The sequence below is a fragment of the Pyrus communis genome, chromosome 10 (assembly GCF_041283825.1).
Source record: "Pyrus communis isolate YQ-2024b chromosome 10, ASM4128382v1, whole genome shotgun sequence".
Lineage (NCBI taxonomy): Eukaryota > Viridiplantae > Streptophyta > Magnoliopsida > Rosales > Rosaceae > Pyrus > Pyrus communis.
In genome coordinates this window covers 8,533,709-8,550,283 of record NC_142574.1, presented here as the reverse complement: position 1 = coordinate 8,550,283, position 16,575 = coordinate 8,533,709, and the positions used below count along the sequence as shown (strand labels likewise).

Sequence of the window (16,575 nt, the reverse complement as noted above, 5' to 3'; positions counted from 1 at the left end):
ATGGAATCCTTAAGTTCTAATGACAAAGATGGCATTTCTGATCTTAGTAAAGTAATTCTGAACTGTTGGAAAATCTGGATGGAAAGAAATAACTTGGTGTTCAGAAGTGTGCCCCTGGTCTTGGCGCGTTGTGTTTCTATCGCCGGTAGTGTTGGTTCGGCTTTTCTCAAGGCTAATGGGAAATATGACCCCAAGGAGGCTTTACCTATCTATTCCTTTAATAAATGGCATCCTCCTGATCGGCATGATGTGATTAAACTCAATTTTGATGGTTCAATTTTGAACAACCGTGTGGCTGCTGCCTTTGTGCTCTGTAAAGTAATTCTCAGGTGATTGGGGCGGGGGGCTTTTAACCTTGATGGTGCTACTATTTCGGTAGCAAAAGCAATGGGTTTGTGAGAAGGACTCCAGTGTGCTAGGCGGAAGGGTTTCACCAAAGTGATGGTGGAGGGGGACTCTAAACTCATCATTGAAGTTGTGCAGGGTCATTGGGGGATTCCTTGGAGAGTCAGCCCTATAATCAATGATATTTGTATGCTGGCTCAGTCTTTTAGTCATGTTGACTGGAAGCACATTTTTAGGGAGGCAAATTTTGTTGCGGATACTTTATCTCACCTTGGTCTCTCCCTCTCGAATCCTCATTATTGTGATTTCTGTTTACCTGATGTTGCTCATCCTGCCTTTAATTTTGATTGAATTGGAAACGGTTGTATTAGAGGTTGTACTTTAATGATTTTCTTTGTATAAAAAAATAAAAAATAAAAACCTTGGGACTAAAATTAGCAAAAAATTCTCATAGGGACAAAATTGAATTTTATTTTAACAAATAATATTATCTACACTAAAGTGAATGGGTTGTATATGGGGCTGTAAAAGCGGTGGATATAGCCCATTTTAGAGCTCCGAGAAATCTTTGGAGTTTTATAAAAGAATCTCTCTCCAATGAAGGGCTATTTTTTGTTGGGTGTATATGAGGCAGTATATATTTATTTATGTAATAATTTGATTATGCAATATTTTTATTTATTATTATTATTATTTTTTTTTGTGTGTTAAGTTTTCTTAAATTGATTTTTGAATGTGTTATCTTAATTTTTTTTATGAACCCTTCAACCTCTACCAATGAGGGGCTATTTCTTGTTGCGTGTATATGAGGCTGCATATATTTATTTATGTAATAATTTGATTATGCGATAATTTGTTTTTTTTTTTGTGTTAAGTTTTCTTAAATTGATTTTTGGACATGTTATCTTAATTTTTTTTTTTATGAACCTTTCAACCTAAAAAAGTTCAAATTCTAATAAAATTAGATTTTATCAGTTATAAACCGTTTGTTGGATTAGCTAAGTTCTTTTATCTTAATTTCATCCGTTGAATGATACAAACTCCCACTTCGCCCTTTGAAATAATTTGATTTTGAAGTACAACACAACAATTTACCTAGCACCAATTGGTAAATTAGTATCATACAATATTGAAAAAAATTATTTAAAAATTCCACCCACCAATACCCATGAACGTTAAATCATTTTGAAATTTTAATTTTTATGGAATTTAAAACAATCATTAATTAGCTAAATTGCAATAACTTACAATCAAACACAATCAAATTTTCAATCACATAATAAGGGCATTTTAGGACTATAAAATTTGTAATCTGAGTCATAAAGCAAGTTTAATGATTTTTTTTTTTTTGCTAAAACCCAATAAACAGGTTTAAGTTAGGAAAAAATATATATGAGGTATTAAATTTTTTTTAAAAAATTAATAAGAGTGAGCCTTTTTTATAATATATAGCTTATATCATTTTATGTATTAAGTATTAAACGTACAAACAAAATGTAGGAGGATCTTTGGAATAAAACTATGTAAGAAAAAAGAATTAAAAACAAAAAGAATAAAAAGAGAGTATAAGTATATACATAAATGGAGGTAAAGTGGTAGATCTACCTCAATTTTCTGGTATCCAAGAAAGAAAGTTGCTAGCCGGCTAGCTTAAGACCGAAGCTGCAGCCCCAAAACGTCCCTAGCGACCCAAAACCCACAACCCACTTCTCGTTTCTGGGTGCCCCAGGCGCTAGTCCAGGTAATCCACTTTCTCTCTTGTTTGGATGCCGAGAAAATGGAAAAGAAAATGTGGCAAAGTTTGCATCTTTGAAGGATTTTTATTTTTTAAAAATAAGGGGTTTCTGGTTTTCGGGTTTTTGTTAGGTTGAAGACTGTGGCTCCAGTAGATTATGTGCAAAAGAAGAGGCCTGTGAAGAAAGACGAGAATCCAAAGAGCCCAAAGAGGCGTGTTGGTAGTACAAAAACAAAGACGAGTGTTGAAATTTTTATAAAGGAAGGGTCAAAGCCAGATATTTGTCCAGAGGAGCATGAAAATCTGTTGGGGGATTGTGTCGAAAACTGGGAGCTGGGTGTTGATGACTATGGCGAAGATGGGAGCCGCATTTACGATCTGGTTGAGGGAGAATTTTGCCACCAATGCAGGTAGGTCATCGTGCATTTGATGGGTTTCTAAATTAATCGAAATATACGATTTCTGATGTTTATTTTTGTTGTCTGATAGAACGTGTTATGTTTATTTTAGTATAGGCATAATAATGATCGTTGCAAATTTCTTCGAAGCCCTGATAAGGTTTCTTACTTGATAGTTTATACAAATTAGTTGAGCTAACTTTGTTGACCAGCTGGTAATAATGTTTTTTAACGAGGAGTAGAATTTGAACATGTCACAATTTTAGTCAAGTCATGTTCCATAGACCAACGACGTTCTGTCAATTGGCGGCCTGTTTGACATTTTGAGTCATTGTCGTTAAAGGATTGCCTGAGCGCCAGTAGATTTCATTCTGGTTCTAATGAGAATCTCAAACCCATGTATATCACCGTCTTAGCGGTTTTCTTGTTTTTTTTATTTGTGAATATGTCAAGCTTTACATTTATCTTAACGTTTTCCATTTTTCTGTCCTTTTACTCCACAACCACTTTAGAAGTTAGAACCATTTCAACTATGTTGTCTGTTTCGGCTTTAGGCTTTCATTTCAACAGATTGCTTATACGGATAGTTGAAAATGTAGCACTTAATAAAGTTTTGTCATCGACTCATCGCCGCGCAAATTATGCTTCCAATTGAAAATTTCAGTCAAATGCTCTTCTAGTGGATTTGTTCTTGTATTCTTCTCTGAGTTTTAACATACATTGGCTGGTTCTCACACAATTTTTATGCATGCATGGACTATTCTTTTATACTTGTAAGTAGTCTCTTTTGTTTAAGGGAGAAAGTTATGCATATGATTAATAACCCAAGGGAAGCAGTTACCTTCTCAAGTGTAGAGCAGAAGTTCTTAAATTAACTGCTGTACTGGGTTCATTATGTACCCGTACAATACATTCATCGTGTTTTATTTGAGCCTAATTTCATGTTACTTAAATGTGTCCTTTCACTTGGTAACTATGTTTGGAGATAACATACTTCCTTGCAGGCAGAAAACTCTCGGGCATCATACACAGTGCTGGAAATGTGACTTGGTACAAGGGCGGTTCTGTGGATATTGCTTATACATGAGGTAAATTTTTTCATAAAAGTTGATTTTTTTTTATTTTTTATGTTCCAGTTCTTACCGAAAACGTGTAATGAATGAAAAGATTGTACATGTACCTTGAAGACAACTGACAACAAGACAACATTACACTTCTCAATAATTTTGATGTTGCCAGAAGCAAATTTTATTTGTTTTTTAATCAATGTTGTGGTCTTATGCATTGAATTTTGCCGTGTTCCATAGATATGGAGAGACTGATTGAAGCCAGCGAAAATCCTGATTGGACATGTCCTGTTTGTCGGGGCATCCTGCAACTGCCGTCTCTGCCGTCAAGCAAAGGGGTGGGAACCAACTGGTGATGTGTATAGAAAGGTGAACCCTCCCATCCTTACTGAGCTACTCTCATGAAGAGAAAAGCATGCATTACTATAGAACACAGGCACAAACATACAAAATCACACGCACATACACTTAAGTGCATATATATATATATATATATGTATATATGTATGTATATATGTATATATGTATGTATGTATCTACATATATTACTATAGAACACAAGCACAAACATACAAAATCACACGCACACATACACTTGAGTGCATATCTACATATATTTGTTCAGTACATAGTTTGGGAACCAGGGTTTTGGTACATAATGGAAACGAAAGACCAATGCAACTAATTAAATGAACCCATGGCTAAATTTTGTTATCTTATCAGGTTGTAAAACTGGGATACAAGTCCGTGGCACACTATCTTATTCAAACCCTCCATGCCCCAACAAACTCAGAAACCGCAGGTGAAGAGGTTGTTTCAGAGGGATCAACACCTTCATTGGAGCCCTTTTCACATGATGAATCTTCAGGGACAGGCTGTAGCCTTGATGCTAGCGAGCATGTTGGTGACAATGATGTGGGTAACACGGATGGTGTTGCTGAGGGTGTTGCTGTTGATGGTGAGGCAAATAAAAAGCTGAGGAGTACAAGGCTGAGCAGGAATTAAAACTTTAGTGGATTATAGCCTGCTCATAATACAGACTAGTCTCCGATCAATTCATGAAGGTTGGGAGATACCAAACGCCTTTTGCTCAAATAAATTCCTCTTTGGTGGCGACCAATCTAGTGCAGCTATAGCCGTTTTGTGCAGTTACTGATCCTGCAGTGGAAAAGTTTGTTAGAATATAGGTTTTGTGCTGTGATTTAATGGAGTTTGTATAAATTTCTAGGAGAAAAGAAGATGAATGTCTAAGAGAGAAAAACACTGATGAGAGCTTCACTGAGTTTATTCATTCTCACTCTCTACACAAAGCAATCGGAGTATTACCTTTGCAACTGAAAGGAATGAAGCCACTCTCTCTCCTCTAATAGAAAGAAATGATCTCAGCCTTCCATGTCATCTATCCTATGAGATAGTAACATGTGTCACATAACATTACTTACTCTAACTTAATCTAGAATATCCATTTGGAATATGATCCAAGGGCTCTGATTAAAACGAGCAAAATGACTAAACCTATTTCTGCTAATACACTTACACACTAACACTCCCTTCTAAGTGTTTGGCATAAGTCACCCTCAAAGCTTTCCTCAAGTACTCAATCAATCCCTTGCCAAGGCCTTTGTAAATATATGTGCATAAATCTCACCTTTCTGCAATGCATCTCTGATAAAATGAAACCTTCTGTTGATATGCTTTGTCTTGTGATGTGCCACTGGATTCTTCTAAATTTCTATGGCAGAGGTGTTATCACATAAAATTTGAGTTGGCTCCATCTGTTCCTCACCAAAGTATGAGAGAACAAACCTTAACCAGATGGCTTGTGCAGTTGCTTCTGCAGAACTTACATACTTAGCCTCTGCAGTGGACAATGCTACACTACTTTGCTTGATTGAGGCCCAAGAAATGCTCCAGAACCAAAATTGAAGCATAACCCGAAGTACTCTTCATGTCATCTTCACTCCCTGCCCAGTCACTGTCGCAATAGCCAATAAGCACAACATCTTTGCCTTTCTCATATGCAATTCCATAGTCCAGTGTTCCTTGGATATACCTCAGCACCCTCTTTGCAGTTCCCATGTGCTTTCTGGTTAGATTATGTATGTCTTGCTAGCAAACTTGCAACCAACATAATAACAGGTCTTTTAGCTGTTAAATTAACAGACTACCAACAATCTTTCTATAAAGACTACCATCTCAATTCCATCAACTTTGCTTAATTTTTTCATTTGCTGCAAGTGTAGTTGCAACATGTTTGCAATCCTTCAATCCAAACTTCTCTAGCAAGGTCCTTGCATATTTATTTTGATGCAGAAAGATACAGTCTTCTGTTTGAATTACTCCAAGCCCCAAGAAGTGATGCAACTCATAATATGGTACATAAGTCATTTAATATTAAATTTTAATGTCGAGTGTGCGTTCAACTTTTTGTAGAATGTCAATAAAAAAATCCATATAAGAAGAGGAAATTTTATTTATTATTATTTTTTACATATTTAATTTGGCAAGTGGAGGCTCCAATGGGAACATCCACATGCAAGGAAACAATGAGAATTCCTGCCTCTGTTGCCTTGATGTAAATAGTTGCCTCACTTGGACTTATATGAAAGCCAACATTACAAAAATAAGAGTCAATCTCTTTATACCAAGTCCTTGGTGCCTGTTTCAAACCATTTAAGGCCTTCTTGAGCTTGTAAACCTTGTCTTCCTTAATTGCAATCACAAATCCAAGTGGCTAATCCATATACACCTCTTCATTTAGAACCCCATTCAAAAATGCAAATTTCACATCACGTTGGAACAACTTCCACCTTTTCTATGTAACTAAGCCAATTAGAGTTCTAATGGTATCAATCCTTGGGGGCAAATGTCTCATTGAAATCAACCCCAGGCTTTTGAGAGTACCCCTTTGCAACCAATCTTGCCTTATTCTTCTGTATAGATCCATCTAGGTTCAATTTTGTCTTGTAAATCCACTTGACACCAACTACTGGTTTATCAAATGGTCTGTCAACAAGTTCCTAAGTGTAGTTCTTCTCTATCATAGCAATTTCTGCCTCCATTGCCTTTTGCCATGACTCATCTTTGGCTGCCTTGTCAAAACTCTCAGGCTCAACTATACACATATTACACTTTGCATACACTTATTTCAAACTCTTGAATTTCAGTGGGGTGTGATCATACTCTTGGGGATCCGTGCTATTCTTCATTGGGACCAATCTTAAACCATTTTCAATTGATTCACAACTTTCAGATGCTGGTATCAGAGACTCATCACTTACATCACATCTGTCACTTGAACTCCCTTTTTCCCTTTGTTCACAAAGATCTACATTAGTTATTGGTACATTGATACTCTTCTCAGATTGACATTTTCGATCCCAGAAAGCATTTTCATCAAATATAACATCCATTGATACAATCATCTTCTTTGAGTCGAGGTCATAAAGTCTATAACCTTTCTCACATGTACCATACCCCAAGAAAATGCATTTAACACTGGTTTCATCCAACTTGTTTCTCAGATGGCATAACATATAGAACCAAAGACTTTTAAGTGCTCGATTCCAAGCTTCCTTCCACTATAAGCCTCAAAAGGAGTTTTTTTTTTGTCAAGAGACTTAGTGGGACACCTATTCAAGATGTACATTGCTGTGTTGATAGCTTCAGTCCAAAATTCAAATGGAACCTTTTTTTGCAATCATCATGCATTTTACCATTTCTACTATTGTTTTGTTCTTCCTTTCAACTACACCATTTTGTTGTGGTGTATAAGTAACTGTGAGCTGTCTTTACATGCCAATTTCTTCACAGAACTCACTAAATTCAACATATGTATACTCTTCTCCTCTATCACTCCTTAACTTCTTCAACTAATATCCACTTTGTAATTCAACATTGCCTTTAAATTTTTTGAATACACCAAACACTTCTGACTTATATCTCAAGAAATAGACCCAACACATTCTTGTGCAATCATCTATAAAGGTAAGAAAATACCTATTCCCAGCCTTTGTAGGAGTTTGCATAGGTCCACAGATGTCAGAATGAACAAGTTCTAAAGGAAGAGATGCCCTCCATGATGTTCCTTTGGAAATGCATCTCTGTAATGCTTCCTAAAAGCACATCCTTCACATATCTCATCTGTCACTTTGAGTTCAGGCAATCCCAGCACCATATCATGTTCTTTGAGTTGCCTCAGACTGCCCATATTCAAGTGTCCTAGTCTTCTGTGCCAAATCATGGATGATTGACACACACCATCTTTTAGAGTGATTTGCATCTAAGGTTAGAGTTTCAAGGGAAAACTTCTATTTCCTTTCATTGGTATCTTGGCTACTAAGTTTGACAGAGAGCAATCATCATATAACTCAGCATTTGTACCACCAAACACCATAAAATAGTCATGTTCGATCATTTGCCCTACACTGAGTAAATTTTCTTTCAATCCTGGAACCAACATTACCTTCTTGATATATCTCCTCCCCATCTTGGTTTCAATTACCAAGTTTCCTTGCCTGTGACATCAATAAGTTGACCAATGCCCATTTCAACTTTAGCAGTCATTGTTCTATCAATGTCAACCAACAAATCCTCCCTTCCAGTCATATGATTGCTACATCCACTGTCTACAAACCATATCTCTTCACATTTCCTCACAATGGCATTGTTGTAGGCATAAAACATTGTAGGAGTGTCATTGACTTGGTTGATAAAGTTTACATGCTAATTAGCCTTCTCCTTCTTGACACATCAATCTTTTGCAATATGCCCAACTTATTGCAGTTATGACATTGTTTGGGCCCAAAATATTATTGTTGGGCCGAGCAGCAGGATGTGCTCGGCCCAAGGTGATAACAAATTATGGGTCGAATAATAAATCCTGGGCCAGTTGGCAGGGTCGGCCAAATACTATCCTAAGTAGTCCGGATAAATAGAAAAGGTCGAGGAAGTCCTGGTGTGACCATGATTCTCGACCGGCAAGGGATAAAGCCTCGAAAAGGAGGAAATTCAGAATCCCAGTGGGAACAGGTTTGATTGAGTTAGAGTCGAAATGGGACAAGGACTCCCAATCCAAATCAGAGTTGGTCTCAAGGAATGGGGTGCTATAAATACAAGAAATCATGCAATAGAAAAACCCCTTCAAATCAGTATACAATTGCCCTGCGCAAAACCTCTCAAACGCCTTGAGATTTTTCCCTTTCTTTTCCTGCCGACACATCTTCAGTTTGGATAAACAGCACTGTGGAAGCACCCGGCGATCATCTTCAGTTTGGATAAACAGCACTGTTGCCGTAGAATCAGCCTACCGAGAAGCACCTTCAGTTTGGATAAACAGCACTGCGTCGAGGTCGACCGGTTATCTATCTAAGTCTTGGCCGAGAAGGGTTTTCGAACCTTTGTTGGCAGAGGTCACCTTACTAGCCTTCTCGGCATAGTTGGGTGTTACGAATTGCATTACTCGGCGTACTGGATGCCGAGTGGTGTTATGATTGGATACTCGCAAGTAAGTTTCAGGGTTCGGCATTCCGACGGCCGAACTACGTTTACCATCAAGACATACATCACATTTGAGTACCTGTGCCCATATAGTTTGGTCTCGATTCGATGTGCTTATACTTGTACGAATATAATCACCGTGACCGAATCGGGCTCCGACGATTTGTGAACTTCGCAGAATTAGTAGCCTTGTCTTCAGGCTGTAGAACCCAGAGACCGAGAGGGTTCCTTCCTCGGTCGCAATCGCAAGATAGAGAAGTTAACCACGCGCTCAACGCGACATCAACAAATTTTACTCCTCGGCCAAGCTCGGCCGATGAGTTGGCACGCCCCGCATTCGACCGAAGGACGTAGTTAGCTTACTAGTTACTCGGCCTGCGCGCCACGTAGGTTTTGTAATTTTTAGAGTCAACAGACATCTAGGCTTATCCTTGAACCAACACTCACCAAAATGCAACTTATCATAGTGTATACACAGATTCTTAGCTCCCTCAGTGGTACCTGTAGCTTTTCTAGCTTGATTTGCAAACCTATTATCCCTCTTCTTTCCTTTTGACTTCCAATTTTTTTGTGGCTTGAACCCTTGATTCCCATTATACTTATTTTGTTTTGGAGCAACACTAAGACTAGCAAATGCCTTCTTAGTTTAAGTTTCAGCATGCATATAAATCCTTTGTTCATGCCCCCTTAGGATAGCAACAACATCTTGAGCATCAACAATCTCTAGCTCCTTAGTGTTTTCAATCATAGAGGCAATACTATCATAAGATCTAGGTAGACTTATCAGCAACTTTTGAACAATTCTTCGATTACTAGTATCTTACCATAACTCTTCAGTTGACTAATTAAATCAAACAGTCTAACTAGATATGCAAACAAAGCTTCATTTTCACCCATTCTAGTATACTCAAAATCTCGGTGTAAGCCTTAAAGTTTCACGGCTCTCACTTGTTTATCTCCCACAAATTCTTGCTTCAGAACATTCCAAGCAGAGTTTGCAGTCTCTTGGATGGTGATTCTCGAAAAGATTTGATCGGAAACCGCCCCTTGCATGATTCCAAGTGCCTTTGCTTCTTTGACGATGTTCTTCTTTAGCAACTTGCTCTCTGTTTCGGTGAGTTCTTCCTTCTTCTTTGCCAAAGTAGCAAAGCCCCTCTTGACTATATCCCAGAGTTTGTGAGATCGAAATATCGTCTTCATTCGAATCTGCCAGAAATCGAAGTTGTCTAGACTATATTCTAGCCTTCTCCAGGAAGCACTTTCCCCAAAAGAAAAGTTTTGAGGTGATCCTGAAAAATGTAGAGGGAAAGAAATGGAAAGTTAAAGCTTACCCTGCCAATGGATCACAGTTTTTGTTGAAAGGGTGGCTTGAATTTGCATCTGCTAGTCAGATCATTATCGACAATACTTGCATATTTGAGATTTTGAAGCTATTAAAATATGGCAATTTAACTAGAGCATGCTTTAAGTAGTGCACTTGCTTGTACTCGCATTTCCTTAATGCTGGAATGGACGTTGGTTGTACTCTAAATAGATGTGTTTCAGATCAATTAGTTTGATCATGATGAAAGTTTTTTTCTTGTTTAATCAGTCCACATCAAGCTTAGAGTCGAATTCAATTATATGAAGAAACAATTGTGCTGAGAAGCAATGTTAAGGCCACGAAAATTTGCTCATACTTTAAATTGAAGAACATAACCCATTCAAATCAATACTCCTTCACAATTTGTCATAAATTCTACATTATACATCCTTTAAACATGGGTAGGAGCCCCTGAGTCAGTATGCGTAAAAAATCTTTCTTGCATTGAGATTTGGAGGATCTATACATGGCTTTCCTGCTTGGGGTATGGCGTGCCAAATTTCAATGGGAAAGTGTGCAGACTTCAGAAATCTTTATATGGCCTCAAGCGGTCACCTAGATCATGATTTGGGAGATTCACTCAAGCCATGAAGAGATATGAAATCCCGTTCCCGAATTTCACTATTGAAATTTACGGATTTTGTATTTACATATTTTTTTATAATTATTTTGTTTTGTTAGTTTTAGAGCATTAATTAACTCGTTACAAAGTTGAAATTTTCGTAATTGGTTATTGAAAGTCCATAGACCTTTCAGGGTCAATATTAGTATTTTCGTGTTAAGCTTGATTCCAAGAACGCGTAGGTGAAAAATCGTTCGCAAATCAGAGTTATAACGACAGAGAAATAAGCACGAAAAGCTAAGGGCAAAAAGGTTATATGGACCTCTATTTGTAGAAGGCCCAAGAATTTGGGAACTCCCCCATCCCCCCTGGCGAAATTGCAACCCAACTCACAGGTCGACTTTGCAACTCAATTCTCTATGCATACCCGGTTCCCTAGAAAAGTTTTCAACGCCGATCGTCACCACCACTACACCAACCAACTCAGCTCTACCCCATCATCAATCCATTTGGCTACCTAGTGCGGTGGAGCAAAGCTCTAGTTTTTCCTAAACTTCTTGACAGTGATTTCTCTGTTTCCAATCAGTCAACACCATCTACCACCACCAATCAACTCACTTCAACCCCAGCTACAAAACCCATATCTTAGATCAGGTGACAGAGCTACGACCAGGCAACTATAGAGGTGTGCTGTTTGTGGAATATGACAGTCTTCGGCAAAAATTGAGGTCCTTCGGCCATTTCCAAACCTCGGTGCAAGCCTTACTGTGAACTTCAATTTGGTATAATTTGGGATGATTTTGTGATGGTTAGAATTCCGACAACTTTAGCTGCTAGCCACCAAGTGCGGAGGAGCGTGAGTGAGATGACCCACTTTGTTCCCCTTAACTAATTTTGATCCCCTGAAACCATATTTGATATCTGTTTTGTGTGATTTCGTCATTTAAGCTTAGTTTCATAAATGGCCTCCACTAGACCTTTGTGGTAGGTGAAGATCCGACTGTTGGATCATGAAGAAATTTTAACATGTTATTTGTATTATTTAAGGATCTTAAGAATTTACAAATCAAAAATCTGATACATGGAAAATTGGATTACGTAGGGTTGTTGACCTTACTGTTGGGCACGTTGACCAAGGGTTAACTTTTGATCAAATGTCCTAAATTGTTCTTAAATACTCAAATAACATTACTAGGGACCTGATAGAGTCTAGTGGGCCTATCTTGGTCAACGAACCATCTGGGGAAGGTGTATCTCAGTTTGCATGCAAGTGACACCTATGTATGTAATGAGATTTTAGATGATAGTAATGATAATGTGCAACTTCTAATATGAAGGGATAATTAGGGACCATATTAGAGTTATTCTGTAGAACTTGTATGTCGGTGGTACTAAATATTGGTTGGTTAGGGGGGTGTGTATGTGTGTGCGCGCGCTTGCACTTGTAATTCATGGTGAACTGATGTATGTTGTAGAACGTATGTTATGTGATGATGTGAGTGCACCATGTAGCAGTGTGGTACATGGATGTTTTGGCCTGGTTAATCTGCATTGGGGGGGCCATACTATTATATGTATGCCCATTGTCCTGCCCTAGTTAATCCGCATTGCCGGGGGGGGGGGGGGTGGTTCCTTGCCTACTTGATCACATTATATTCATTGGTGATTTCACCTAGTTAATCCACATTGGGGAACCATACTATTGGATGCATGCCTACGGTTCTGCCCGATTAATCCACATTGGGAACCATACGCATTATAGGGGTGACTCTGCCTGGTTAATCCACACCAGGGGGTCATTGCCTACTTGGTCATATTAGATCCATAAGTGGTCTAGCTTGGTTAATCCGCATTAGGGGACCACGCTATCAGATGGATACTTATGGTCCCATCTGGTTACTCCGCATTGGAGGACCATACACATTGTAGTAATAGATTACATTGAGTGGTCAAGAACCCTATTTTCGTTGGATTCCATGGAGTGGTCTAGAATCCCTTTTCCTAATCGGTTCTGTTGAGTGGTCTGGAACCCTATCTTCGTTGGATTCCGTTGAGTAGTCCGGAATCCCTTTCCCTAATCGGTACTGTTGAGTTTGTCTAAGACCCTAGACAGCAGATTCTTGTAGTAAATGTTGCTCAGGGTTATGCTTGTGTTTGTAATTCAAAGTTATAATGCTGTTAATTTAGAATCTTGGTAAAGAATTACGACAAGCCTTACGGAGGTTGACTTTGTTACTATTAGTGAAGTGATGTTTGATCTTAACTACACTAATTTGTTGCCATGTGAGTTAAAAACAAAAAACAAAAATAAAAAAATAAAAAATAAAAAAAACAAAACAAAACAAATTCAATTCGTAGAAATAGTTTTAAAGATTTTAAAAGCATCCGTCCCCACAACACACCTACCGTCCCACAATAGTCCACATTCTACTGATCTTAAAGCGAAGTAAAAATGGTATTGTGTTTCCTTAAACAGAAACTTGGAAACCAATGCCATTGACTCCATTTATTTGGACACTAGTGAGTGAAGATGAACACATGCAGATATTGAATGAACTCACCAACCTTCTTCAAGTCTGAGTTCATTTCTCTATATTTGACCAAGTTAAAGTTCCTCCATGTCACCATTAGGTTTTTGCAGCTTTCAAGCGGTAAAATGGTGAAAAACATATCCACAAATGATGAGAAGAAGCCTTCCTTCTTCCGGATTCTTGTTGCCGGTTACAACACTGAGTATTTGGTAATAGTTTCCGACTACTGCGCTGTGGATTTTAGTTTCTCGCATTTTTCTTGTTTCTCTGTAACTGCTTGGTTTCAATTGCATATTCAATTCTGAAATTTTTGTTTGTAAATACATTTTGTGTGTCTATTTTTTGAAGCATATCCCCAGAGACTTCTTGAAACATATACAGAAAGACCTGTCCGAGAGAGCATTTTTTACGCTGACCGATTCCTTGGATTGTTCATGGAGTGTCAAAGTGAGTAGAACGACAATGGGTGCTGTGCGTTTCACAGATGGCTGGCAGGAGTTCTTGAGGGATAATTCCTTGGGTCACGGCAACTTTGTAGTATTCATCTATGATGGGAGGATGAAGTTCAGCATAAGGGTATATGGCACAAACGCGTGTGAGCGAGAAGTCGGTTCTACCAAGATTGGATCAACTAATCAGAATTCCACCTTTGCTGACACTACTAAAATGCCTAGTGGTAGTGGTGGACAAAGAAAGTGCGATGGGAGCTCGTCTAAGCGTCCTCATCCATCGAGCTCTTGCAGCAACGATGATTCAGGTATCGTCAGATCAGATGTTGCTAACTACTGGAACCCATGAAACTTATGTCTATGATATTTTGTTTTTTTTGGATTTGAAACTACAGGTGAAAACCTTTGTGAACCCAAAGAAGATGACGAAGACAGCACATCTAACGATTGGGACGATGACGAAGACAACACATCTGATGAGGATTCGGAAGATGACACATCTGAGGAGGATATGGAAGCTGCAGCTGAGCCTGAGTCTTTCAAATCAAAATTCCCTCATTTTAAAAGCGTTATAAGAACGTCAAGTAATGTGGTAAGACAACCACTAATTAAGTTTTCATTCATTTAGTTTTGTTTTAGGCCACAGTTTTGTTGACAATTACAATTAACGATTTCTCTTTAGTACATGCATGATGCATCCAAGAAATAAAATTTCTCTTTTGTGTAGTTTGAAAGAGGTTAAATAATAAAATCAAAGCCTTTGGCAACAGATACATTTCCAGTACTATATATGTTAACATGTTAAGAAGATATAACCAAATTTATTACTGCTCAAGCCTGCAGCATCACAATTCCAATATTATAACAAAAAAGCACCATCATGATTTATTCATTGTATCCAAACGGTCAAAGATACATAAAAATTAGAGTATTATTATCGATTTTTCATCTGAGCTAATTTTTTTCTTGAATTCTTATCTTGGCCAATGTTTCTTTTGAACTATCATAAATAGACAATTTCCCCTTATTGTCGTGTTTCCAACATTTCATCAAATTTTCTGCCACAAAAGTTTGATAAAATGTGAGGAAGATGATTATGGGTGGGCAATTGGCCATTCATAATAGGTCATGGAGATCCAGGCCGAAATAAAATTTAAGGAGGGAAATTGACGGTGGGGTGCAAATACAAGTAAAAATCAGCTAGATTTTCTAATAATTATGCTTGAGGAAAATACTAAATCGGCCATACGGAGTTGCATATGCTAGTTGATACATTTGTTACAAGTATGTTTGAGAAATATCAATTTGAATGTTTCATGTGTGCAAATAGAAAGCTAGAATAAAAATCTCTTGAATGTTTATTTCCTTCAATTATGTTGGTTAGTGTTGTTCTCTCTCTCTCTCTCTCTCTCTCTCTCTCTCTCTCTCTCTCTCTCTCTCTCTCTCTACATGTCAAATGTAATTTCTTTTGAAGTCTTGTTTGATGTCAATCATGCAGTACGTCCCTGCGGCCTTCTCTAGGAAGCATTTTTCTAAACAAAAACAATTCAAGATTTTCATGAAAAATGCAGAGGAAAAAACATGGGCTGTGAACGTTGTCCATTTGAACACATCACACTCCTTTTCTGCCGGGTGGTCTCGGTTCGCATCTTCTAACCAAATTGGTATCGGCGATACTTGCATATTTGAGCTTTTGAGCAGCAACGAGATGAAGGTTCGCATTATCCACAAGGCATCAGTTTGAAGCTATATTAATAGTAGGGTAATTTAAGTGGTGAGCTTTAGCTAGCCTTGTAGTTTCTCTCCTCGCCGGTCGCCACTCGTAGTTGTATTTCGGATTAAGAGTTGGATAGTGGTGCAAATTGTTTTGTACTATCTAATCATAATTTTTACTTTTAAATCTTAAGAGTTATCGGTACCTAAAGGGACGTGGAAGTGCTTATATTTCACTTCAGTCAATTAGCAATAGCAGGAATCGTCCAACCTTTTATATGCTCATACAAGATTACTTGAATTTTTATCTAAAAATTTAACTTTACATCCTCCGATATATTCGCAAAGTAAAAGCTCTCAAAAATCTGTATTTGGTATATATGATTGATATATACGATAAATCATCTTAGTTTTGATATGCAATGTATATATGGGGACTTCTCCCACTTAACATTCCTAATCTTTTGACTGATGAGTGATGATGAATGCGGTATGAGTTGAACCAGGAATGTCCCATTGTAGGTCTTTTCTGTTCCTTCCAGACTTTGGACTTTATATGTACCAAAAATTAAAAGAACAAAGGAACTCTCGACATTATCATGCACATACATTTGGATATCTAGAGATAATCTTTTTAGTATTAGCAACGTATGCCATGCATTATAAGCAACAAAGAACAAGTAAGTTGTCGATTTGTTTCCTGTATCCGCGTGAAAATAAAGACTCAAGATTATTTTTTGGAAACATAAGACCTTAATAACACTATTTTTCAAGACTTCGCTAACCCAATATTTTTTTTTAACAAACGATATGATCTACACTAAAAAGATGGGGAAGTGGAATAAGCATCACAATGGACTAGCAATCAATAATTTGGTTCAAACTCGCCTTTGACGAGAATCAATCCTAAGAC

The 16,575-nt window shown here is 37.8% G+C and overlaps 1 protein-coding gene and 1 pseudogene across 2 annotated transcripts; both read left to right on the top strand.

The window, feature by feature from the left end:
* LOC137728148 (uncharacterized) lies at positions 1-4,885 on the top strand (annotated as a pseudogene). Its single transcript, XR_015952436.1, has 5 exons — positions 1-329; positions 2,212-2,490; positions 3,483-3,568; positions 3,786-3,914; positions 4,269-4,885. The product of XR_015952436.1 is annotated as an uncharacterized LOC137728148 (transcript).
* Positions 4,886-13,467: 8,582 nt separating this feature from the next.
* Positions 13,468-15,941, top strand: LOC137727334 (B3 domain-containing protein At5g18090). Its single transcript, XM_068466201.2, has 4 exons — positions 13,468-13,709; positions 13,849-14,257; positions 14,345-14,541; positions 15,448-15,941. The coding sequence occupies exons 1-4, from the start codon at positions 13,521-13,523 to the stop codon at positions 15,691-15,693; spliced, it is 1,041 nt and encodes a 346-aa protein (XP_068322302.2). The 5' UTR covers positions 13,468-13,520; the 3' UTR covers positions 15,694-15,941.
* Positions 15,942-16,575: the final 634 nt, after the last annotated feature.

Coding starts and splice junctions, on each gene's coding strand:
- LOC137727334 (XM_068466201.2), top strand. CDS start 13,521: ATGAACTCACCAACCTTCTTCAAGTCTGAGTTCATTTCTCTATATTTG. Junction 13,710..13,848: donor GTTACAACACTGAGTATTTG/GTAATAGTTTCC, acceptor TATTTTTTGAAG/CATATCCCCAGAGACTTCTT. Junction 14,258..14,344: donor TTGCAGCAACGATGATTCAG/GTATCGTCAGAT, acceptor TTGAAACTACAG/GTGAAAACCTTTGTGAACCC.